The sequence below is a fragment of the Drosophila guanche genome, unplaced genomic scaffold (assembly GCF_900245975.1).
Source record: "Drosophila guanche unplaced genomic scaffold, DGUA_6, whole genome shotgun sequence".
Lineage (NCBI taxonomy): Eukaryota > Metazoa > Arthropoda > Insecta > Diptera > Drosophilidae > Drosophila > Drosophila guanche.
This window is the reverse complement of record NW_022995761.1, coordinates 478,293-504,777: the sequence shown is the minus strand read 5'-3', so window position 1 is coordinate 504,777 and position 26,485 is coordinate 478,293. Positions and strand designations below refer to the sequence as shown.

Genomic DNA, 26,485 nt, shown 5'->3' with positions numbered 1-26,485 from the left:
GACGGGAGGGCGTGGGGGGAGCGGGGGCAGGCGCAAGTGGTGCTTGTGGGGGGGTGGGGGGTGGTGGTCGGCTGGCGCGCCGAGTAGCGACTCGCGCGGGGGGTGGGGGGGGGTGGCGGGGGGGGGTTGGGGGGGGGGGAGGGTGTGTCGATGGGGGGGCGGGGGGGGGGGGGGGGGGGGGGGTTGCTGGGCCACGCCTACTCTTATCACTGGGTTCACATCTGGCGGCAGACATGCGTTTTTATGGCTTCTCAGGCCGTTGGGTAAATGGAAATGTTCAAAACACGGCTTATCGCATTTTATTATATTTTATGCCATTTCAAGTGTTCTGCTAATTCTCACTCTGTTAATTGTTTTTTTCATTTTGCGATCGTAGCGCTATCTTCTCCGCTCTGCTCTGCTGCTGCTCACTGAGCGGCATTACGTAACATGTGTTGTCAATTGGCATTTCTTTTTCACGGCCACACACACGAACATGCACACACACACAAACTCGTAATGGCACACAGAGTTGTAAAGTGAGAGTGGCAGGTCAGTCATTCACCGGAATGGCTGTTGCACTTTTACATGTGTATGCAAATGTACATATATACATGTATACAGTCTTTGCAACACCATACTATAGCTGGCGCTTATCGATAATAAAATCATTTGCACCCTCTTACCTCAGCACCGATTGCACGCAGGAGAGCCATCCTGGTTGGGGAAAGAGAGATGCGGATGGATATGGGCAGGAGTGTACGAATACGGGCCGTTTCTCGGTCAGAGGTTTGGGGATCGAGATCGAGATCGTGTGCTGTCCAAACGGTGGTTCCACTAGAACTGAAAGCAATTGCTCTGAGGCTGTGCCAAGTCGAAGGGGCCCGAGTATGTGTATGGTGTGATTGTTGATATACGAGCAGTGGCAGTGGAAAGGTTGGGCTGGACAGACCGTCGAAAAGACTGTCAAACTGGATGGTGTTGTTTGGTTATTGCGAGCGGTGGTCAGGTGGGGGTCGGAGGAGTCCGCCTCAAAATGTGCTTAACGATAGCGCACACGTCAAAACATACATACAGACATATGTATATAAATACACACATACAAACGGCCCGAGAACCTGGCGTAGCAGCTGTCGTTCTTGTTTTTGTTATTTTTTGGGGGCTCGAGGTTTCATTGTGTTGTAAGTGTGTTCGCGTGTATGACGGAATAAGCTTACATATGTGTGAGTTTGTTTTTGCGATGTTTGTCTTTTGCTCGCTACCGAGGGGTACGAAGCATGAGTTAAGTCGAAAAGTCGGACACCCTAAAGTTGTGAATGACCATCCCATGGGAATTAGAATTATCATTTTGGTAATACAATTCATAAAGTATTTTACCAGGCCGACAGGGAATATATATGTATATATACAAAAATATATGTGTATACATATGTAAAATTTCTACCACTTTTCCCACCATGTCATTCCAAAGAGCATTCAATATTCGGTGCGACGCAAAAACAATTTGTATCAATACACGCGTATGTATATACATACATACGCATGTATGTATGAATGCGTGTACTACAGTTTAGTGTATTGGTTATGGCACGTGTTGGATGAAAACAACACAACATACACATCTATATCAATAAAATAGAAAAGTGCATAGAAAAAATAATTCGCATAAAATAAGTGATGGGTTGATAAGTAAAGTGTAAAAAATACAAGTATGTTTGATTGTATGCAACGTTGCATGTACATTAACAACAGACACCACTATAAACATAAGGGTAAACACAACAAGATGGGCCTTTTGCAACGCAAGCCGAAGCACTAAAATATCCCAAACGCTTCTTAAGAAATCCGATTGCCAATCAAAAAAAAAGGATTGCTTTCTTTTAGGCGGAAATTCGAAATGCTCCAGGAAATCGTTTAACCCACAATTAAATTCCTGTGTAAACCGGCTGCTGAGTCCAACCAAGAAGTCTATGCTTATGCTTACGCTTCTCCTTTTCACTCTCCACTTTTCGCCAAGGTAAACAAAGTTGCGCCGGGACTTCCGCTTCCTGGTCAACATAACTAAAATTACTTTCGCTGTTGGCCAGAGTTGCCGCCCTTCACAGGTCACTAGTGCGGAAGCGAAAGGCAAGAGGGCTCCCCAACATGTGTGTGTGTGGATGTGTGCATGGGCCCGAGCGTATAAATAGCCGAGTGACCCGCAGGATTCGCTTTTTCGCTCGGATGCCACCAACGCAGCAGCAGGCAGGCGAGCGCGCTCCGGCCCGATAGAAAACCTTTTATTTTGCTCAGCCAACAAGCTCCTTTGTTGCCATATGGCCATGCCACCACAGCGGTGCTAAGGGAGCGACACCAGCAAAAATGGAAACCGCCACGGGCTATCAGGATATTAGTGCCCTGGAAAAATCGGTATGTAGTGTCCGTCGATGTCTATAGATACAACAGATCTGTGACGCGTAAAACTCCCACTGCAGGTGGCCAATGCTGGTTCCCAGCTGTACACGATGGCCCACAAGCTACACGCGGTGGAGCGCAGCCTGGAGCAGACCACAATGGAGCAGATGGACGAGATGGAGGTGATGGAGCTGCTCGAGTCAATGACCGAGGTGAAGAACGAGTACCAAAATCTGCGCAAGGACATCCAGGAGGTGCAGCAGCTGCAGCGTGACGTCAGCACCTCGATACGCTTTCAAATGCGCAGCATGCAGCAGACATTCCAAATGCTTAAGAAGCGGATTGCCACCTCCCAGGAGCACAAGCAAAAGAAACATCGCCAGCAGCCGCGCACCAACACTAACACCACAACCACCGAACTTCCCGCCATCGTAACTGTCAATGAACACTAGGCGGGGCGAGGCGGGGGCCCAGCGTTGGGATTTGGATTAGGCTTGGGCTTGGGCTTGTGCTTGTGCTTGGGGGGGTGCTTGTGGTCTGGGCAATTTATGAATAATCCATGACTTTTATTGATTGGCCAGCTGCTAGTTAGCTAACCCCAAACAAAGCCAATGCTGAAAGAAATGTGTCAAATCTGGTGGATAGAGAGAGAAGGAGAGAGAGGGAGAGAGAGAGTGGAACACCAGCCGCAATCAAAAGCAATCAACTGGCTAATGGGCACTGGATGCAATATTGATATCAGAAGTAACAAATACGAAGCATTTAGACTCGAAACAGAAGCAGATCCTCTACTTTATATATTGTAAACACACACACACACAGCAGCACACAGAACGTGTATCCTGTATCCTATATCCCCCCTCCTGTGAGGACCTAATGTAAGCGCAAGAAGCACTACTTTATGATGCAAGGAAAACCAAATGTCTGATACCATTTGAATGGGAATGCACTTTTTCAAAATTTGCCTTAACATAATCGTATTGTATTGTACTAATTTTTGATACGACACGTTTTAAAGTACATACGTATAAAACGTACATATGTAATGATGTACATAGATACATACATATGTATACATTAATTAGTCTTAGACGTATCATTATCTTTTATATTTTAATGATACACAATTGCAACCTATTTTTGGCTAGTTTGTTCGTTTTTGGAATATTTGTTAATAGATTGTATAAGCCAGAATTTAGAAAAATTAAAATTTAGAATTAGGATTTAGCTTAACTCCATGGCGAGGGCTCTTTTTTTAAATTCTAAACCAGCCAATTCTAAACGCCCACCCCATCGATGGTGACTTATTTAACTATGCGTTTTGAAAATATGAAGATATTTGATAGTGCACAAGAAATATGATAACGTAAAATGTGAAAAAAAGCCATGTGTTACAGTATTGCACCGCGGTTATATTTTAAACAAATAGTTTGATTTAAAATGTTTAAATAATGTTTCCACTGGGCTTTATTTATTTATTTTTTTCCAATGCGATTTGGAATTTTGAGGGCATTGCACCGATTCTGGGGTGAATTTCGTACCATTCGTCCTTTGGCCTCTCCCACAACTAAATAATTATATTAGCAGGGTCTGCTTAGCTTTTCCAGCTAAGCTTTCACATGGAACTATAAATGTACAATAGTATTCATATCGGAAGACAGTAACGGACACCCCTTGACTGGAATTTTTGTTTTGAAATCCAATTTTTGACCAAAAAGGACGTGCTCTGGGCCATTTTCTCATTTTTTTTTTAGCAGCTAGACTAAAACTTCCGATTAAGCCTGGGAGATCCTGTTTCGGAATGCTTAAATATTGTTCATTTCGCATTATTCCATCGATTAACACCAAGGAATCAGCTCCATTTTCATCAATTCGCCCCCAGACCATAATTGAGCCGCTACCGTGTATAACGGTTTGAAGCACATTACTTCACATTACTTGGTGACTGGATCATATTGTATTATATGGATAGTGGGATCTCTTTTCCAAGAACTAGAGAGTCCGGCTGACTCGAAACTATAAAGTTAATCTGACCATCTGTTCCATTTAAGTTTTCTTTTGTTGAATTGTATGTATCAGTCCAAAATATAACATATAATGTATAAAATTTCTCAAAGTTCATAGAAGAGGTTTCCTCTTCGCCCTCCAAGTGGAGCAGAGTAAAGAACCTAAAGAAATACGAACAAGTCAAAAACGTTGGGGACCACATGGACAAAAGACAAAGACAAAATCGACAAGGGCTTTCTAAAAATGGTCTGAGACATCCACTCCACTGCAAGCAGTAGACCTCCAGAGAATACTCCACCTCTGATTGGACCAGGAGACCCTGAACCTTTGGACATGGGGGAATTTCTGTCCTTCCTGAAATCCAGGAACCCTAATTCGGCGAGAGGCCCAGATGGCATCTCGTTTAGGATGCTGCAGCAACTTCCTGTGCTAGCCAGTCATACCAGGGCTGAGTTTTTCCCAGGCCCCCAGGTCGCACAACAAACCAACTGTTCGGACATCTCGAACAAATACCAAAAATAAACGCTAATTACAAAAAAAAAATACAACGGACTTTACTCTACATCTAACGGACAAACATCTCTCCGACACAGAAAAACTACAAATCTGGGTGGAAATAATCACAAAAAAGTAAATATAAATAATAAAATAAATATAAATACAAATACTACATTTATGTTACATTAATATGGTCGGTAAATATATGTGGGGACGGCTAATTAATTAAATATTATTTTTATGTATATGTAGGTATTTATGTATGCATTTATTTATTTATTTAAGTGCTGGTGGCGCTGTGGTGGGCTCGAGCCCGGGCATCCCTCTTAATGCAGCTGAACCTCTCTTCCTTTGCCCTTGAACCAAGCTCAAGGGCATGGCATGGCATTTCTTTGAGGGTGTGAGTGAGCTGGCTTGTGGATCCGGCAATGTTTTCGAGCCTCTCTTCTATTTTCCCCTTCTCTCGCTATCCGGCAACGTTTATCGCCTTGCCTCTTCGACTATCGACCTGCCAACCTCCAAAAAATACTGCTAAATCCAGTATTTTGCCGATCGATTTCCTTCGAATGCAACACCACGCAAGATTCAGGCGTACCTGGACGGAAGAATTATTCGCAAACAATCGAAAGGAAATCGATACCTAACGGCATGAGATCTTGCAGCGCCCAACCACTAACAAACTAGTATAGTAGCTGCGACGTTGGCAGAGGCCTGGGACTTCGCGACGCACATTCTGCGGTGACGTTTCGCTTCCATCAAATTAAGAATCTACTATACTATTTGGTTAGTGGCCCAACGTACGCTCACACCAACTCGGTTTCTACATGAGTTCCCTATTCTTCTTCCCTTCTACTTCCAAAGCTTCCCGACTACAATTTCAGGTCTTTGGCGTGAAAAATCCCCACCGGCTTCCCCGTCAGGTCTTCAAGCTCAAAGGCATTATTTTCAACCGGGCGTACGACTCGGCACTTCAGGAACTTCCGGGCGAACTTGGCGTTGTAGCTCTTCCCAAAGTCGCTGAGGGTGAAGTTGCGCCTGTGTACCTCTTGCGCTGGTTTGGCAAAAAAATATTCGGGCCCGTTTGTTGTAGCGCTGGCTGCTGCGCTCATACGCTTGGTGAAGGTTAGTCCTGATAAGTTCCCGGATGATGTGGCGTTTATCCGCAGGGTCCAATGCGTGCACCTCATGTTCCGTCAGCTTCCTCTCCAACTTATAGCAGTTCCCAAGGAATATTTGCTGTCCAAAAACTGCAAAAAACGGCCTTACGCCTGTGGCTTCGTGCACCGAGTCACGGATCGACACTTCAATCTCCGGTAGGTACATATCCCAGTCTCGATGATCCTTCTCCAAGTACGTCCTGATTGCAGCTAATGTTGTCCGGTTCACCCTCTCGGCGGCATTTCTTTGCGGTGAGTAGACTGCTGTGCGCAGATGTCGGACGCCAACGGAGCTGATCATATCTTGGAAGATCTTCGACAGGAACTGCTTTCCGTTGTCGGAGTGGATCACCTCGGGCACCCCAAACTTGTAGGAAACTTCCTGTACTAGGAATTGAACTACGTTCGCTGCGGTCGCCTCTCTCATCGCTTTTAGAAAGGTGAATTTAGAGAAGTGGTCTACGACGACAAAAATCCAGGCTTGTCCCCTTTTCGACCGCGGATACTTCCCCAGAAAATCGATGTATAATTTCTGGAACGGCCTCTCCGTTACGAATTCCTGACCGATCCCTACCTGGCTTCGATAATTGAGTGCTTTGGACTCCTTACATGCTTCGCAGTTCCAGATATACTCCCTCACTTATGTCGTCATCGCTGGCCAGTAGAATTGTCTTCTTAGCCGATGCAGGGTCTTTTTAATTCATGGGCCTTAGAGATGAGAGTTTCCGTCAGTGCCGCGGGAATCCATAATTTCCAAATGGACCCTTCCACTTGGTAGTAAATTTGGATGAAGGCCATCCGCTTGAATATCACATCTCCTACCACTCGTAGGTGGGGCAGCATGGCTTGATTTTTGCCGATTTCTCCTTTTAGCTCCTGATATTCTGCCGACTTAAATTCTGTCGTCGGGAACCCTAGGATCTCCCTTGGAACTATCACCACTTCGTCGATGCAGCGTGAGAGTGTATTTGCCACATCCCAAAGTCGAACCTCTGCAGTCGCAATGACCACCTCGCAAGACGTCCGTTTAGGTCCTTCAATGACATGAGAGATTTCAGACTGGCGTGATCCGTGATAACCGTGAAGGGCATCAACTCAACGTACGGTCTGAATTTCTCAATGGCCAACACCGCAGCTTAACACTCTTTTTCCGTTACAGAATAATTTAGCTGATGCTTGTTTAACTTGGCTGAAAAGAAAACCACTGGACGCTCGGCTCCTTCGTCGTCCAACTGAAACAACACTCCTTAATTTGATGCGTCGCACTGTACGTAGAAAAGCTTCTTGAAATCCGAATGACTCAATACCGGCGCCGTGGTAAGTGCCTTCTTCTGGGATCCCATCGCCGTCTCGGCCTCCGTCGACAAGGAAAACATTCCACGCGGATGCTTCTTCAGCGCGTCTGTCAGCGGCACTGCAATGAAAGCGTAATCCTTGATGAAGCGCCTGTACCATCCTGCGGTTCCTAGGAAGCTTTTTAGTTCCTGCACTAAACGTGCCAACCTCTGATAATATTTCAGTGGTATTTCAGTGGCCTAAAGCAGAATTTTGATTTTTTCAAGCCTATTGTTAAATTTGCTTTTCGCAGGCACTGAGCCACCAATCGAAGGTACCTGAGATGCGTCTGGAAATCGGGAGCTATCACCAAGAGATCATCAAGATAGACGAAAACGTTTGATCTCAGCTGCGTCGGGATCACTTTGTCCATCACTCGGCATAACCTCTGTGCAGCGTTACACAGACCGAAGGGCGTCATCACAAATTGGTACAGCGGACGACCTGGAACTGTGAAAGCGGTGCATTTCCTGATTTCTGGATCCAGCTTGATTTGCCAGAACGCAAATTTGAGGTCTACACTTGAAATGTAGTGCGTCTGGTCGATCCTGGACAGTATTCTCTCGATGCTAGGAAGAGGGTACGCGTCTTTGACGGTGAGTTGGTTCAGCTTTGGGGCGTCTAAACAAAATCAGTTTATGTTAGGTTTCCGCACTACCGTCGTCCTATTGCTCCACGGACTATCGCTAACCTCTATCACTCCTAGTTCCAGCATCTTGTCCACTTCGGTCCAGACCACTTCCTGCATCGCGGGGGATTGGGGTGGTTTCGATCTTTAAAAGGCTCCGCGCCCTCTACCAACTGGATCCGATGCTCCTCTACCGTCGTTGACCCTAATGCGGCACCTTCGTAAGTCAGAAACTCCTTCTTCACCTCGTCCAGTTCTTCAGCTTCCTTCTCTTCCAGGTGGGATCTGGAAGTCCACATGTACGTTCTCCTGGTGGTCTTCGGCATATTGGGTGATCTGTGACATCTGGACTTCGGATATTTTGGCATCGCTGGGCGAACTTGGATTCGCTCCGACGACTGTGGGAGCCAACTCGAACCAAAACTCGACCTCCAAAAATCGACCCCAAGTACATGACTTGCTCCAAGTATGGGCAGATGTAAAAGAGAATGTCCTTGCTGATTCCTTTGTACTCCACCGGGATTCTCGCTTTGCCGATTATGGTCCTGTCTTCTCCTGATGCCGTATTGACGAGCGAGACTTAGTTGTCCATCTCCACCCCAAGGTCGTCTAGGAGCTCAAGACTGCCCTTTCCGAGGACACTTACGAACTACCCTTGGGTCACGTCCTGATCCACGCCTGACTGCTTTAGCCACCTCCTTGCGAGTCTGTCTCCTTTGCCGGATGCGTGCACGGGCCTTCTGGAGTCTACGGCTGACATCTCGCATTCCATTCATCTGGTGGCTGTCAAAGATCCGATTTCGGACTTGTTTATATCTCCTCATTCTCTCTTCGACCGGTAAGAATTTTCAACTATATTTTGCTACACTACTTGTGTTAATATGCTTAATTTTTACAATATCCGCATCCTTCACTTTCTCGAGGGCCTCCGCCCCTAGCTCTGATATCCCGCCTTCATCATGCTCGTTCTTGCGTTTCCCGAGCAGTTGGGACACTTCGGCGTGTACGTTTTGGGCTTTCCGCAGAGGTAGCAGAATACCTTGCGTTGCTTTGACATACACTCTCGGAACCTGTGGTCAACTTCTCCGCAATTCCAGCACCCCAGCCTCGGCTTCGCTGTCAGGTGTGTCTCCTCAACCATCACCTCTTCCTCTCCTTCCGACAGCTCCGACTCTGGCTCGATCTCACCCACTCGCTTACCGGATTGTTGGAACTTCAGCGTCGGGCGAAAATCTGACGGAAATGGTACTCCACCTCCACACACTCTTCCGTAAGCTGCTCCAGGTTCCGGACTCGGATCGCGTACACATAACGAGCGAGTTATGTGTCTCTTCAACCGATAACAACTCCAGTAGTCTTCAACCGATTCTCCAGGTTATTGCCGTCGCTCATGCAACGCACGCAGCCGCTCGTATTGCCCACCTACTGCACGGAATCGGGACACCAACTCGTCTTTTAAGTCCTCCCAGACTTCTGGAGGCCTCTCTCGGACAAACTGCCAGTACCACTCGGCAGCCCGTCCTCTTACCAGCTGGTCGGAAAATTATCCAGGACTTCTCACGAGCGTCGACTCTGCCTCTGGAGAAATTCGGCCAGAAAGACGAAATCCTCGACCGTTAGTTTGGCTGGGTCTGGTTCGCCGTCGAAATGGATGTCCCACTTGTCGACGCGTCCCCATCTCGGCTCACTCCACTCGTCTCGCCTCTCGTAGGGCGTCGTGAATCGCCGAGCTCCGCCATCCGCGACCTGGGGGCCTGGGAAGAACTCAGCCCTGGGATGACCCAGGCCCCAACACCAAAACAGGTTCGTAACACACTTGCACGCAGTCGCAAATAACATTTGTGATACTTCCGATACTATCGATAACGCATCGCATATAATTTTTAATTGTACCAAGTACAACACAACAAGACTAAACTACCCATCGCTAAGGAAATATAATAATTCTATCAATTCTTCGAAAAAGAACAAATTAGCTCGTACCAGACATTAATCGAGGGAATCGACAAAATTGGAGTAAAACTGTAACAAGTTATATTTCTCGACGTGGCGATTTCCACCTTGTAAAGGAAGGCGGCCAAATAATCCCCCTCTACCCAAGGGTAGAGCGGTAACATAAAACCTAAAAAAAAGAATAATAATATAGTGCAACAAATTGTTGTTTGTGGAAAGAAAATATGTTTTACTGCTGCGGCTCTCAGTCGTTTGTGTAGCGTGATTTCGAAGTTTTTGTGCAGTGACAGCGTGACTAACGCCAACAGGGCAAAATCACCTGCAGAACAAGTTGTTCCGTGTCTCTGTTCTTGTTCTGAATTGTGTGCCAGTTAGTTTCCGTATTAGAGTGAAATATTGGCAATCATTTGAATATCAAAGAAAGCTGCCAGCAGAAAGCTAGCCACAAGTGCAGCAGCACCTCGTTCAGCGACTCTCCATCGCGCCTGCGCCCCCGTTTGTTGTTGTTGCTTACGTGTCCGCATCGGCGCGTCGGTCTGGTTCGGATCGATCTGCTTTCGAGGTAGCAGATAAAATGCGCGTTGGCGTTTTTGTTATTGCGTGCCTGGCACTTATAGCTGGCTCGCCGGCTCCCGTCTCCGCAGAGTACAGCGAGAGTGCTGCGGTTCAGGTGATCGAAGAGAAGGAGAGCTTTCTGGCGCATCCACACTATCTGAACAATGATGAGATTGGCGCTCTGTTCGGCCAGCTGGCCAAGGACTATCCCCAGCTGGCACAGACCTACACAGTCGGTCGTTCCGGGCAGGGCAGGCCGATGCATGCCCTAGCGCTGAATGCCCCACCGGCGGACGACAAGAGTGGGGATCTGCTGCGCCCCATGGTCAAGCTGGTGGCCAACATTCGTGGCGACGAGGCGCTGGGCCGCCAGATTGTCCTGTACACGGCCGAGTACCTGGCCAGCAGCTATGAGACGGACAACCAGGTCCAGCGGCTGCTCAACACTACAGAAATTCATTTTCTGCCCAGCTGCAATCCGGATGGTTTTGCCCTCGCTCAGGTGAGTCATCCGCTACGAGCACCCCGTCCCGAGCCCCATCTATCTATACTTCTGGAAGAAAGTGGATTCTGCCACAAAACCACTTTCAGAGCCAATAAACAGGGGGTCAAAACAGCTGTGGCGCATTAATATTAATGTAACAATAGCGAAAAGTGAATGTAAATCGGATAAATTGTTTGCTCCGACTTGCCCACTCCACTTCACCGCCAGGTCAATCCATGAATCTACACTACAATCCACTCCTACCCCTCCCTCTCTCTCATCTCACTGTCTCTTATTTCCTTGGTGTTTTGTTGCTCTGCCCCGCTGCGTTTGGAATCTGTCTGTGGTGAAAAGCCAGAGAGTGTATCCATCCATTTGGAATTCCCTTCCCTTCCCCACACTGAACTATAGTTGTACCATAGGTGACCCACTTTTTATACCCGGTACTCGAAGAGTAAATAGGGTATATTGTATTTGTGGGGAATAACGGTTGTATGTAACGCACAGAAGGAAACGTTTCCGACTCCATAAAGTATATATATTCTTGATCAGCATCAATAGCCAAGTCGATAGAGCCATGTCTGTCTGTCCGTCTGGCCGTCTGTCTGTCCGTCCGTCTTGTTTGTCGGCTAGTTCTCAGAGACTATAAGAGCTAGAGCCACAACATTTTGGCTCCGGACTGCTCAAACTGAAACCAGTGTATTTTGAAGATAAAAGAAAACTAAAAACGTCATTCCGTAGGAAATGGCCATATCTATCAGATCACCAAATTGGGATCCGATTGGATCATTATTATAGCCAGAATGAAGAAATTAATTTGCAGTGGCTAAACCCACCCTGTCCCGCAGCCTTTGTTGTTCTTTTTACATTCTCTCATTCACACTCTGCTTCACTCGGCCCCTGCCTCTGCCCTCCCCCTGCCGATGACTCTTCCGACTTTTAACCCACCCCGTCCCGCAGCTTATATTTGTTTTTTTTTTGTGTGCGGGCGCTGCCTTTGACTCTGCCGCGAGTCTGCAGTGTGTGGGTCTAGGGAAGGGCGGCGAGCTAACGGAGCTTGTTGGTGTGAGAAGTGTTGTAGATGACAGATGAAGTAAAAATTTAAAATTTGACAAAACACCGCTAAGGTGCAGATGTAGTACTGAGTGCCGGGTATAAAAGTTTTGACGCGTAAGAAGCGTCTCACACGTCCCTTCTCGTTCTGGTTGAAGTCAGCTGTGATCCGGCAATTAGCATCTGGGAGTTTCATCTGATATTATCTGGTACATCATTTACTCTCTGGTACTAAACTCGATGTCCCTGCGAATGTCTAAGCCAAGTGTTTGGGCTGTTCCTTCACGAGTGATCTTCAATTGGTATTTTAGAGCTCTTCAGTCGCGTCAAGTGTTGTGCGGTATGTATAGGAGGAATAATCAGTCTGTTCGTTATAATACTCGTACAAGAGTTCCTCCTGAAAGTATTTCTGATTCACTTTGAAGCTGGAGTATTCATATTGAAGTGATCATTATTTTGTTTAGTCTTTTCATACCCGGTACACGGAGGGGAAAAGTGGATGTACATATGTAACGCACTGAAGGAAACGTTTCCAATCAGCATCAATAGCCGAGTCGCTATAGCCATGTCTGTCCGTACGTCTTGTTGAGCCAAATTTTGCATCCAGATGGCTGAATGCTCACACTGTTACAAGTTTATTTCATAATTTCGTCCCGCCCCCAGAAAGTGTGAAATCTGCTGTAAAATTCGAAAAAACACTAAGGTACAGGGTTTAAAAGTTGTGACGCGTATGAAGCGTCTCACAAGCGTTCATACTTGTTTCTGTTCGAATTCCTTAAATTAAAAGTAAAAAAATCAAAGTTAAGTGCTTGATAAATACAAATAAGATTTTTAGCCAAAAGAAAAATCCGGAAAACCCCCTTATAGATGCCTCAAGCAACCATGGTGACAATTTTATAGTTTTTGCTGCCACAATACGCTGTTTATTCCCACAGTATGTACACAGTCGCATTAGGGTACTTCCCAATGAATTCAAACAAAATATTAAAAACGTCCCTGCCTCTGTTGGCTCTCTTTTATTTTCAATAACCCTGGTGTAAATCCCTGAAGCGAACAATTATAAATACATATGTACATATTATATGCAATTAAAAAGATTATCTATGTACATACAAATGTACATGCATACATCGATATCGATATATTTTTGCATCTCTGTGGTGTTGATGTTGTGCTGCTAGAATCATTGCATTTTCTGGGAAATCGAGAGACGCAACATGAGAGCTTTAAAAGCTTGGAAAGATCAAACTTCAGAATACCCATTTCGACTATAAAATACCCAAAACTCTGGCATTTCGATTGCATGGCACACACAGCTTGCGATATTGTCATGGCTTGTAAGTCGACTGTGAACACAAAAATATATAAATAAATATGGCACTATACAGTGACCATTGATGGATGGGGTGGGAAACGCTTTCTGTCGGTTGTACATCTTCACGAATACTGTTACCTTTTTGCCTCAACGAGAAGGCGGATTATAGTTAACAGTTATTACCTCTCTCTTTCTCTCTCTCTCTATCTCCGCCTATGCGCCTTTCTACTTCTGTCCTCTCCCTTCTTTGCTGAGCTTTATTGGTGCTCAGAGTAAGCTTTAAACTGCGCCATACATTGACAGCAACTGTTTGTAAACAGGGTATTAAGGGATATTTCAATATTTTATCAGATTTTCAACCAATTTTGGGTAATCCAAAGAGCAACAGGTTAAGTACATGGGTGCATATACCGGGCGGACACCTCGAGTGGTGGCAAGTCAATGTTCGTGTCTGATTAGATTAGAGTGTTGTTAAACAAATATGCCAAGTGCTGGGTGTGGGTTGGGCGACAGTTTTACGGCCAGCCCCCTCCGATAATCGGGTGGATGGATTTAAGGCCATCGACGGTCGCTGACGTCATTGTGCTGCAATTGCAACACACAGCGTCCGTTACTCTGGGAGCAGACCGAAAGGGAGGTGGAAGGCACCCGTGCAATTATCTTTCAGCAAACTGGTTAGATGTCACAACAACAACAACAGCTGTATGGCAGTATGCCACCGTTGACGCTGTCTGGGCGATGTGTTGTTTTGGTTTAGTTCATTTCAATTTCCTGCAACTGAGACACTTTACGAGTAAATGCAACCGGTTCGACTGTGGTTGTGGCTCTCGTTACTATACTTACCGCTGGATTCCCGCGAATTTACGCGTATTTTGACGTTTACTTGATGTTCCCAAAAGTGGAAATATCATTTGAAATAAACCATTAGAATCAAGAATTTGTTGCCTCACTGTTAAGGAATGAAAACACTCTTTGTAAATACTTATGTACGTTTATTTTTAATTGAATAAATGGGTAAATGTTATTTAATATTTTATAAAAATATCAAAAATAGAGCAATAGAAAAACTTTTAAATTTAGCATATTCCATACCGAATGGAATTAAAATGAAACGGTGTTTGTTACAGCTGTCTGTGCCGGTAAGAAGTCCCAACAAAGTTGCACTACTGCGTGATTGGGAGAGAAGCTTTGAATATACATACATATGTAGAAAGAAGCTTTTTGTCAGCTATCACCTCCGCTTTCGTAGGTCCGATCCACTCAACGGGAGTATAAATTTCCCTTGAATTGCGCTCTGCTGATAACAACAGCCCTAATGGCCTGGGGAATTTTGTTTATCGATAAGGAAAAAACGCATATGGAAATTAGTATGTACGCATGAATGTATGGGGATTGTGTTTTGTGTGTGTGGGCGCTTGAACCCACGCCAGGAACAATGGCAATGGGCGGGCTGGCTGGCTGTGACGTCAAGAATGTGGGAGCGTTATTGATTTCTTGCTAAAAATATCCTTTTCGCTGACGTACAACGCAAATCCGACTTGCTCTCTCTCTCTCCTCCTTATCTCCACTATCTCCCTTTCGCGCACCATCTCTCTCACTCTGCTGTGGCTTAGCGGCGACTGCGCGCTCACACGCGCCGGCGCCTCGGTTGCCATCTGGCAACGCTATTCAACACTTAAATGAAACAATAATAATCATCATTGAATTCGAAAGCGACGACAAACTATTAATTTACACTCAAATAACAACGGCGGTTCGAGAAACGGTCTAAAATACATATATGTACATATGTTCATATGTACATACATAACGGCAGAAGAAGGAAAACTAAAAAAAAAAACATTTGTCTCCCAAGCTCTCTGTGGCGTGTAATTTCCCTGCAATTAACGCGCGCTTTGCTTTGCGCCGCTCTCAGCGGAGTGCTGGCGTCGACGCTGGCAGAGGAGAGGTAACAGGCACAGCGACAGCAGCAGCATGGACGCTTAAGGCCAATCAACGCAGCAAATTTTCAAGCAGTTCATTTTTCGAAGCTGAGCTGCACCGACCACCAGACGACGGACCGGACGACGACGTCGACATCGACATCGACGACCCCCACCCAGACGACCAAGACGAGGACGTGCTGTCGGAGGGCTATACCCCCCCTCCCCCCCAAAAAAAGCAGAAGAAAACCAAATAAGAACTGTATCTGGAACATCCAGCATTCAATTTGCACGCCCGTGATAACAAGCAATTGAGGTCATCTCCCCCGTAGCGGCTGCGAAGACGGGAAGACCGGCGTAGAAGCGGAGGCGAGTCGCAAGAAGATGCTGGCACAGTGGATTGTGACTGGCCTGGCTTTGGCCATGGTCGCCCAGCTGGTGCCCAGTGGACGGGGCTACATCATCAAAGAGGAGGAGGGCTTCCTGCAGCAGCCCCACTACACCAGCCAGGAGCAGCTGGAGGATTTGTTTGCGGGCCTGGAGAAGGCCTATCCAGAGCAGGCTCGGGTCCACTATCTGGGCCGTTCCCTGGAGGGCCGCAACCTGATTGTGCTGCAGATCTCGAAGAATACGCGGCAGCGCAATCTTTTAACACCGCCCGTCAAGTACATTGCCAATATGCACGGTGACGAGACGGTGGGACGGCAGCTGCTCGTCTATCTGGCCCAGTACCTGTTGGGCAACTACGACCGCATCACGGATGTGGGCCAGCTGGTGAACTCCACGGACATATATTTGATGCCCACCATGAATCCCGATGGCTATGCCCTGTCCCAGGTACGTTCGCTATCCAGTACACAGTACTGTATACAGTATACAGTACGCGCTGGCGGGTCACCTGTTTGCATACAAACAAATGTATCTGCTACTCCACTGTGTGTCGTCTTCGTCTCTTTCGGGCGCTGGGAAAAATCAATAATTGTGAAATTGAATACAAAGAGACAGAGAGTGGTTTGGGTGAGAATCTGCGGGAGTGTCGGGATACGAGAGGCGGCAGAAGTCCTCTCTCGCTCTCTTGCTTACGTTGGCGTTAATTTCGCACTTATTATCTGATTGCGCTAGGCCCAAGCACAGTACCTTTACAGCCCTCTATATCTCTCTTTTCACCCACTGCCACGCCACGCCTGAACATCAACAACTGTTGACATATTGCACACACCCACGCAAACACACTTGCAAAGATTATGGTTAATATTTCGTCCCATTATCTTCCGCGTAGAAGATTCGTTTGCTTTTTGTTGTTGCTGCTGGATCATTTTATCGTTTAGCAAAGGTTCCCGATGCACGGAAACTGAAAATTGATTGAGAATGTTGACTCAAAAAAATATGAAAAGGGAGAAAAGGCTGTGTAGTTCATTGAGCACAAACATCTTCCTCTCCCACGCAAATAACTGTTTTACCACTTCTTCCATATGTTTATTTGGGTGCGAGAGAGCAAGACAGCCAACTGCTTGTCACCTGTACCGTCCCTATTCCACCCATTTCATTCTTAATTGGAGTTCAAACTTTCTGAATTTACATATGTACACATGCACAATGCATAGTGGAACGGGCGTGTGTGTGTGTTTACTTCTGATGATCGGTGATCGGTGGCGTGACTGGGGTAGTAGACAGTAAGTATGTCGTTTCCATTCTGGCTGAACATGCTAATGACATTCGCCATTTAATTCGTCCATTAAATGATATAATTTGATGATTAGGCAATGGAGGAGATTCAACTCCAATCCGTCCATCCATCCATCCATCCAGCAGTCCTCAATGATCGCTTTTAGTTCGGTCGGTTCATGAGCGTTCATTCAGATTGTGCAACAGCTGCTCCAGTTTACAATATTTGCATTCAGATGAGTGGAGGGCGGAGGGAGGTATTTTCTGTTCTGTTTTGATAATTTGCTTGCATGTTCGATTGCGCAATATCGTTATCGAATATTGATTATGACTCTCCGAGTGGTGCGTGGGGTGAATGGTGTAATCAGCAGAGAGAGGAGAGAGAGCCCCGACCCACCTGACCGACATGCCAAGCAGTGCAATAATTCGGTCAGGACTGACCTGAATGACAAATAAAAACCCACAACTGAGAGAGAGAGAGAGAGAGAGAGAGAAAAAGTGAGAGTGGGAAACAACTGATATGAAAGAGAAATCCATACTTATCCATACCCCTCCTCCTCTTCCATTTACAGGAAGGCAACTGCGAATCGCTGCCCAACTATGTGGGGCGTGGCAATGCGGCGGGCATCGATCTGAATCGCGACTTCCCCGACCGCTTGGAGGAGCCCCATGTCCACCAGCTGCATGCGCAGTCTCGTCAGCCGGAGACGGCTGCTCTGGCCAACTGGATCATCAGCAAGCCGTTCGTGCTCTCGGCTAACTTCCATGGCGGAGCCGTGGTGGCCAGCTATCCGTACGACAACTCCATGTAGGTTTCGGTTAGACTTTTGATCATGGGTTCGACCATTCTTCACACCGTTCCCGCCACCTCTTTTAGTGCCCACAATGAGTGCTGCGAGGAGAGTTTGACCCCGGATGATCGTGTGTTCAAGCAGCTGGCGCACGCTTACTCGGACAACCACCCGATCATGCGGAAGGGCAGCAACTGCAACGACTCCTTTGCCGGCGGCATCACTAACGGCGCCAACTGGTACGAGCTCTCCGGCGGCATGCAGGACTTTAACTATGCCTTCAGCAACTGCTTCGAGCTGACCATCGAGCTCTCCTGCTGCAAGTATCCGGCAGCCAGCACCCTGCCCGCAGAGTGGCAGCGCAACAAAGGCTCGCTAATGCAGCTGCTGAAGCAAGCCCATATCGGCATCAAGGGCCTGGTGCAGGATGCCAACGGCTATCCCATCGGCGATGCGAACATCATTGTGGCCGGCCTGGACGAGAAGCCCATTCGGACTTCGAAGCGTGGCGAGTACTGGCGTCTGCTCACGCCCGGCCTCTACAGCGTGCATGCGGCTGCCTTTGGGTGAGTGACTGGCCCCCCTTCCGACCGGTTTCCTTTCCAGCCTCAGTACTGATTCTGTTTCCCTCTGCCTCCATTCAACCTGCAGGTACCAGATCAGTTCCCCGCAGGAGGTGCGCGTGACCAACGACAACGCGGAGGCTCTGCGCCTGGACTTCAAACTGTTGCCCGTCGAGACGAACTTTGATGGTATTAGCAGTTTATACAGTCCCTATTTTTTCTAGAACACTCGCGTTAGGCGTGCGGGGTGACGGTGAGGAAGACTCAGTCACCGCCAGCACAAGCGACAGCTATCCACCCATTTAATGTGCATATTGCTAACAAGCTAGCAAACATTTGAACCGATTGATACCAATGCCTCAATAGAGTTTATCAATAAGCCACCCCTGATCAGCCTCCCCCAGCACCTGCTCTCTCTCTCTATTTCTCGCCATATCCCTTTATATGCACAGCTCTATGCGCTCTCCAAACTGTATCTCGAAGCACACAGCACAAGCACGTTTCATTTCTGTACATTTATTTCATTTGGTGGGGGGACCAAGTTGGATTCGCTGGCTGCTCTAAATATAAATTGTTTTTGGCAAATCGGCCTGGCAGATCTCCTCCCCCAAAAGGGATTTATGTATTATTTTTTGCACTGCACTCCATTGTGTATATTATGTTTCATTCTGGAATCTCCTTTTTTTACGCCACTGCCAGATTACATTTTGTTCATTCTTTTTGTTCCTGCACCGCACACATATCTCACTCTGCACCACACACACACACACACTCCACACACTGATTGATTTTAATTTTGAACACCCAATTTGAGTTGTATATAAGAACGAAACGAAACAAAAACCAAAAATCTAGAAAACGACAAACACGAACAAAATGCAATAAAATTAATGAAATAAGCAAATTGTACCTAGGAAATTGTAAAGAAATCAAAACCCACTTGAGGTCATCGAATGACTCACGATCCACGACAAAAAACTAAAAGAGAAGGAACAACGATTTTCCCTTTCATTCTGCCTATATCCCGGTACCCGGTACATACATATATACAAAACATATTGTGGCACATTTTAGAGAATGCACGAGGAAGCGACGAACAAAGCATATGAAACGTATGCAAAATAATCAAAAAATATTTAGAGACATAAACACCATCTACATATAAAGATTATTGGTGAACGAAAAGGACTTGTTCAATGCATTATACTTAATAAACAACAATTTGTGAACTTACGATGACAATTGAAAACACCAGCCCCTATACAATACAAACAATTAATAAATTTTATGTACACACACATGCAAATACCTAGAGCGAAAAAAAGAAGCTTCGAAATCGAAGAGAACTTGTGCCAACTAGGTTGAGGCCGTCGTCGGGACTTCACAATCCCGACACACCTAGGCCGGTTTCGGCCCGTTGTTCCAACTAACAGTCAGAACAAAAACTTAAACAAATTATATAACATATATATAAATGTTTCTATTCGATTAAGTGTGTATACAAATATCTATACGAAACATGCATACATATATTTACACATACATATAAAAGAAGGATATCTCTCTACCTTATAATGTATCTGTCTATCAATATGCATATTTATGAAAAGCATACAACCCAGAGACAATTATTATCTACTATCACACACTAAGCAAACAACTCATAGTGACTGCAAATCGAGTAAAAACTGGCTGCCTAATCTGTATAGAGGATTGGCTCCCAGTGCCTTCGGGCCTTGGTGCGAGAGCCTTCGGCTGAGAGAGTGTGGCGTTGGCTCTCTTGAGCATTGAACGCAAAGCGACTCGCAAAAACAAAGTTTTGTTTTTCCTTTTCAAGTCTGTTTCGTAATTTCATGTGTGCTGTGACACATGTGTACATACATACATGATGATCCCTTTCGTCCTAACTGTATTTAAGAAATATTTGAGCATAGAGAGGATACACAAAGTCAATTTATTTATTTTTTGGGGCAAGCTGAAAGACTCAAGTTTGAAAGAAGGGCATGTGAGCTCAGAAGCAACATAAAAGTGCTAAGCGTCTCAAGCGCTAAAAATAAAAACGCATATGAATAGATACACGCAGTGCCATCATGTCTGTATGAATATATGTGTCACAGCACACATGAAATTACGAAACAGACTTGAAAAGGAAAAAAAAAACTTTGTTTTTTCGAGTCGCTTTGCGTTCAGTGCTCAAGAGAGCCAACGTCAAACTCTCTCAGCCGAAGGCTCTCTCACCAAGAGCCGAAGGCACTGGGAGCCAATACACCATACTGATTAGGCAGCCAGTTTTTACTCCATTTGACCACTCTTTGAGTTGTTTTCTTAGTGCTACTATGCATTATGAACATCTGTATATTTGTCTATTAAACGAGTATTTAATGGATAACAAATGTGGAATGTGGAAAACAATCGCCTGTAGTAGCAGTCCACCATCCATATATTGTCCGTAATTATAATGGGAATGAGATTTGAATGGTTTGAGCGGTTTATTCTTTGGCAAGGGCAAAATAAAATGTGGATTTTAGCATTGGTATGTTTTATTTTCACCTCATCACGAAACCATACCACAACATCATTTAATCTGTAAACATTTCTTCGTTTGTTCATTCTTGTTTATATTTTGGGTTCAATTCTCTCAAACTCATCCTTTGTGTAAATATAGTTAAATATTTTAATGATATGTATCTACCTGATGATCCGCTCTGCCCGTTAAAGATTTTTTGCTGAAAGTAGATGGAAACTATTTTTATGAACTCTGATGAAATTTTAATTGTAAATCAATCAAAGTACCCTAAACGGAACGAAAAAAAGAAGAAATTAAATGAAAAAAATTGCAATTTCTGCGTGTGTGGTGTGTGCCCCAACAAGAGTATGTAGATATGTAGATATTTATGTATGTATGTATGTACTACCTGTTATAATTACATACATCTGTAGGGGGATGCATCTCCCGATGAGCAAGGTTTTATCACTTCTTTGGCATTTTACTTGGATTTTATTCTCAATAAATGTGAAAATAAACAAACGAAATTATGCATCTGCTTTCGCCTCTTAGACGCACCACCCTTCTCCCCCCAGCGCTCCAACAGCTTTCCCCATTGCACCGGCATGCGGCAACCCCAACCACAACCCCAACCCCAACCCCGATCCTAATCCTCATCCTCATCCAACCTTCGCATGGCTAATCTTACGCACACATACATATAAACTAGCACACACACACACAGATATACTGGAACATATCCCTAATCCATGTCCAAATCCCCATCCGTAGGCAACTTCCGCAAGGTGAAGGTGGAACGCGCTGAGCCGCCGGAGGCTAGGAAGGAACAGTTCGATGGCTTCCTCACCCACACCGTCTTCGAGCACCACAACTACACGGCCATGGAGAGGTGAGTAGTACAAGCCGGGAGGATGTCAGGAGTATCAAATCCATTCCCTGCCGATCGATCCTTTGCAGCTACCTGAGACAACTGTCGGCCAGCTATCCGTCGCTTACGCGGCTCTACAGCATCGGGAAGAGTGTCCAGGGCAGGGATCTGTGGGTGCTGGAGCTGTTCGCAACACCAGGATCGCATGTGCCCGGTGTGCCCGAGTTCAAGTACGTTGCCAATATGCACGGAAACGAGGTGGTCGGCAAGGAGATGCTCCTGCTGCTCAGCAAGTATCTGCTGGAGCGGTACGGTAACGACGAGCGGGTCACACGGCTGGTGAACGGCACGCGGATGCACTTCCTCTACAGCATGAACCCGGACGGGTATGAGGTGTCGCGCGAGGGCGACCGCACGAGCGGCCTGGGACGCGCCAATGCCCACAACATCGATTTGAATCGCAACTTCCCGGACCAGTACGGCACCGACAAGTTCAACAAGATCACTGAGCCGGAGGTGGCTGCTGTCATGAACTGGACACTGTCCCTGCCCTTCGTGCTGTCGGCAAATCTTCACGGCGGCTCCTTGGTGGCCAACTATCCGTTCGACGACAACGAGAACGACTTCAACGATCCGTACGCGCGCCTACGCGACGCCAGCATCAATGGCCGCAAGCTGAATCCCACTGAGGATAATGTCCTGTTCCGGCATCTGGCGGCAGTCTATGCACAGGCCCATCCCACCATGCACCTGGGCAAGGCGTGCGAACTCTTCCAGAACGAGCACTTCGCCGAGGGCATCACCAATGGGGCGCAGTGGTACAGCGTCACTGGGGGCATGCAGGATTGGAACTATGTGCGCGCCGGCTGCCTGGAGCTGACCATTGAGATGGGCTGTGACAAGTTCCCACTGGCCCGAGAGCTGCCCCAGTACTGGCGCGACAACCGCGAGCCGATGCTGCAGTTCATCGAACAGGTGCACCACGGCATCCATGGCCTGGTGCACAGCACCATCGGTACACCGATTGCCGGTGCCGTTGTCCGATTGGATGGGGCTAATCATTCCACCTTTAGCCAGACATTCGGCGACTACTGGAAGCTCGCATTGCCCGGCCAGCACAACGTCACCGTTCTGGGGGACAACTATGCCCCGCTACGCGTGGAAGTGGAGGTGCCGGCAGCGGAACCATACAACATGCGCTTGGACGTTACCCTCATGCCCGACGATCCCCAGCACTGGGCGTCGGCCAATGACTTTCGCATAATCGAGAATGTGGTGAACACACGCTACCACACGAACGCCGAGATCCGCTCACGCCTGGCGGAGCTGGAGAATCAGAATGGACAAATCGCAAGCTTTGGCTATGCGGACAACGAGTTCAGTCGTTACTTCAACTACCTCAAGATGACATCCGATGTGAGTGGGTGTCTGCCTCCACAAACGAACTTTTCTCATTGCATAATTTCCCCGACAGATTGGTGAGCCCGAGGAGCACAAGTACAAGATGCTGGTGGTGAGCTCCATGTACGACACAGCGGCGCCCTTGGGCAGGGAGCTGATGCTGAATCTCATTCGTCATTTGGTGGAGGGCTACAAGCTGCAGGATGCCACCGTAATGCAGGTGCTCCAGCGAACTGTCATCTACTTTCTGCCGCAAACGGAAAAGTTCCCGGAGGTCTTTGACCTGTACAACACCAAGTGAGTGTGACCCAAGATAGAACTCTAAGCCTGATCTCTAAATCACTTTCCCGCCATATGTAGCTCCTCTGTGTGCGATCCTGTGCTGGGCGATGAGCTGGCCGAGCGTTTGCTGAGTCCCGAAATGGAGCCGGGACCCAAAATGCTACTGCAGTTTCTGCAAAGCGAACGCTTCGACCTGATGCTCACCTTTAGTGCGGGCAGCTCCGAGCTGGGCTTCCCGCGCGGCGACTCCATACTGGAGAAGTTCGCTCACAGCATCCAGCGCACGGAATTCAACTTCTCGCCGCTGCAGTGCAGCGCCTCGGCCACCAGGCAGCTGCATCGCGAGACCAGCGATCGCCTTACGAACCTTCTCTACAAAATGTACAACATGCCCATGTACACACTTGGCGTTTCGTGCTGCCGCATGCCCGACCACAAGCAGATCGCCTCGGTGTGGCGCAAGAACATTGACAAGATCAAGAACTTCCTGGGCCTCGTCCAAACCGGAGTCACTGGCCTTGTGCACAACAATGAGGGGCAGCCGCTGCGCGAGGCCTTTATCCGTTTGTTGGAGCACAAAATGGTGTATAATGTAACACGGAATGCGGCTCGTTTCCAGCTAATGCTGCCCCGCGGCCTGTACGGCCTGGAGGTGACAGCGCCCAACTATGCGTCGCAGGTTATCAAGGCCGAGGTGCAGCAGAACCAGCTGCTCGATCTGGGCGTCATCCGCCTGCACCCATTCACCCTGATACGCGGCGAGGTCGAGGAGCTGCCCAGCAATAATCCTGCGCTCTCCGTGACGGGTGTCGGCTCCAAGTTCACGACAAGCATTGTCGGCGTCGTCCTCGACGAGGGCAACCATCCCATTCGTAATGCCAAGGTGTCCGTCACTGCGCCGGCAGGGCTCGAGCGGCTGCGCAACTTTACCAACAGCCTGGGCGAATACCGCCTGTCCGCCGTGCCCCTCGGCACAGTGAGCCTCAAGGTGGAGGCGCCGCGTCACTTCGAGGCCACGCGACAGCTGCACCTGGCCCAGGGAGGACTGCCCACAGAGAATGTCGTCTTCCATCTGAAGTTCAACGAGCACGTGTTCGGTCTGCCGCGCTTTCTCTTCATCATCTTTGCCAGCATAATGATCATCGTCGGCGTTGTCGTGTGCGTGCTCTGCGCTCAATTCTGGTTCTATCGTCGCCATCGGGGCAACAAGCCGTACTACAACTTCTCGCTGCTGCCACAGAAGAGCAAGGAACACTTTGACCTGGAGGAGGACGATGCGGGCGATGACGGCGAAACGGAGCTCTTTCGTTCTCCCATCAAGCGTGGGTTGCCATCACTTTCACAACTGAATGATTTGATTTACATTTCATTTTTGTATTTCGTTCTGCAGGTGGCATGACCATTCAGCCGTACTTTGATGAGGAGCATCTGGAGCGAATTCTGCACACGGATGAGGAGGATGACGGGGACGAGGACGACGACGAGGATGGGCCGCGCATGGAGCCCGAGTTGGATGTGGCCGATGACAGCGGCGATGAGATTGTCATGCTGCACCAGCATGGCAAGCCGCGCCGTCACTAGGCAGTGGCCCAGGCCCACAGCTCACCCCCAACAGCAGCAGCAGCAGCAGCGACAGCAGACATCAACACCACACAACAAAACTGTGATTCAAAACGTTTTCAAGAAAAGCCCAAGCAAAGGCATTGATTGCTCTTCCTTTGTTTTTTTTTGTTTTTTTTAATTAATCTTACAGCTGCGGTAAACAATTCCCAAAAGGTTACAAAAAATAAGGTTCGCAGCAAAGTTTGATGCTGATGCAATGGTTTCCCTTTCAATTGAGTTGATAAAAGAAATCCGCAGCTGTAGCCGCAAATATTTATTACCCAGTTACGATTGCAAAGTACAGATCACGGTCGTGCTCTATGTGCTGTAAATGTAACTAATAGTTATTAATTATTCGATATGAATTATTTATGAGAATGTATTTTTTTATTTGACGCGTGCGATTTAATATTTAGGAAAATGTTATTTTTTGTAATAATATTCGCCTGCAATGTCCAGCTTAATATAGAAAATGGAAGAACTCCAGCCTAGCCCAACCCAGCCCAGCGTAGCTCAACTCCCAACCCCGCTCTCAAGCCCTGGCGAATCTCTCTGCGGGAGAAACCCTAATCGTAATTGTAATCATAATCGCAACTTAACTTAAGACTGAGAGCCTACTTATGCAATTCTAACCAGAGTACAGCAGAAGCAATTTTAAAATAGCATCTAAAGAAGACACGAATCTATCGAAATAATTGAAATTTATACAACATATGCATATATATACATATATGTACGTATGTAAATGCATATGTATTTATGTACATATGTACATATATTCGGTGACTGCCAAAACAAAGATTCCAGCTTACCCTTTCGTGTGTACAGTGCGTATCACAGCAATATGAGAGGACATGGACATGCAGGCAGATTGTAACAGATTTAAAACCAAAAAATTATTCGTAACCATTTAAGAATTTAAATTCAGCCAAGATTTAAATGGCAGCTAAAAATATTTAATTTTATACTCTTCTAAATTTTTGTAAATTTAAATTATGGCTCCGTCACTTGATATTTAATAGCCAAGATTATTGCTGTTACATAATATATAACTATACATTTCTAAATGATAGGCAAATGTATTACAGACATAAATTGAACCGCTGATGAATCGGCATGGTAAAATAATTACATCAAAATTAATCTTAGAAAAAATAGATAACTTTTGTTTGGAAGCCTGAACTTTAATATACTTTGTGCTGTGTGCTTGTGTGTAGATAATTGAGCTTTAATTACATATTAAATAACACTATTTAGGTCTTACTTGTGGCTCACTTTAAGAACTTATTCCATTTGAATTTCTTCTTCAGTTCCAGTTACAAACAGAAGTCTGTACTATGTATAGCCGATCTGTTTCCGATGTGTCTTCAATAAATCAACCGTCTAAATACATGGAAAATCACTCAGAAAGTAACGGCCCGAACATAACAGTTAACAAATGGCCTTGATACCCTCTTAAATATACATATACATATATAGGTCCCCAAAAAAGTGAACAAAACCAAATGCAAATCTAAGCAGACAACC

The 26,485-nt window shown here is 46.6% G+C and overlaps 3 protein-coding genes across 5 annotated transcripts in view; 2 read left to right on the top strand and 1 right to left on the bottom strand.

Annotated features, from left to right (window-relative positions):
- Positions 1-835, bottom strand: part of LOC117590824 (probable methylmalonate-semialdehyde dehydrogenase [acylating], mitochondrial) — a 3,262-nt gene extending 2,427 nt beyond the window's left edge. The window contains exon 1 of the mRNA XM_034283794.1: positions 666-835. Within this exon, the coding sequence (XP_034139685.1) occupies positions 666-695 (30 nt within the window). The 5' untranslated portion in view covers positions 696-835. The remainder of the gene's footprint in view (positions 1-665) is intronic.
- LOC117590821 (carboxypeptidase D) overlaps positions 1-25,613 on the top strand; it is a 37,320-nt gene extending 11,707 nt beyond the window's left edge. Inside the window, exons 3-11 of one of the 3 annotated variants that reach the window (XM_034283788.1) lie at positions 10,518-11,008; positions 17,518-17,753; positions 17,823-18,302; positions 18,388-18,488; positions 21,577-21,694; positions 21,763-23,089; positions 23,148-23,371; positions 23,435-24,678; positions 24,747-25,613. In XM_034283788.1, coding sequence (XP_034139679.1) covers positions 10,518-11,008; positions 17,518-17,753; positions 17,823-18,302; positions 18,388-18,488; positions 21,577-21,694; positions 21,763-23,089; positions 23,148-23,371; positions 23,435-24,678; positions 24,747-24,937 — 4,412 coding nt within the window. In that variant the 3' untranslated portion in view covers positions 24,938-25,613. Of the gene's footprint in view, positions 1-10,163; positions 11,009-15,203; positions 16,118-17,517; positions 17,754-17,822; positions 18,303-18,387; positions 18,489-21,576; positions 21,695-21,762; positions 23,090-23,147; positions 23,372-23,434; positions 24,679-24,746 lie in introns of those variants that run through there. The other 2 variants (XM_034283789.1, XM_034283790.1) reach the window with 2 other exon arrangements.
- Positions 2,118-3,711, top strand: LOC117590831. The gene is made up of 2 exons (XM_034283808.1): positions 2,118-2,388; positions 2,454-3,711. Exons 1-2 carry the CDS (start codon positions 2,341-2,343, stop codon positions 2,823-2,825), a joined length of 420 nt encoding a protein of 139 aa, XP_034139699.1. The 5' UTR covers positions 2,118-2,340; the 3' UTR covers positions 2,826-3,711.
- Positions 25,614-26,485: the final 872 nt, after the last annotated feature.

Bases quoted from the DNA above. Each gene is read 5' to 3' on its own strand.
- LOC117590831 (XM_034283808.1), top strand. From the start codon at position 2,341: ATGGAAACCGCCACGGGCTATCAGGATATTAGTGCCCTGGAAAAATCG. The intron at 2,389-2,453 runs GTATGTAGTGTC...CTCCCACTGCAG, and splicing joins TTAGTGCCCTGGAAAAATCG to GTGGCCAATGCTGGTTCCCA.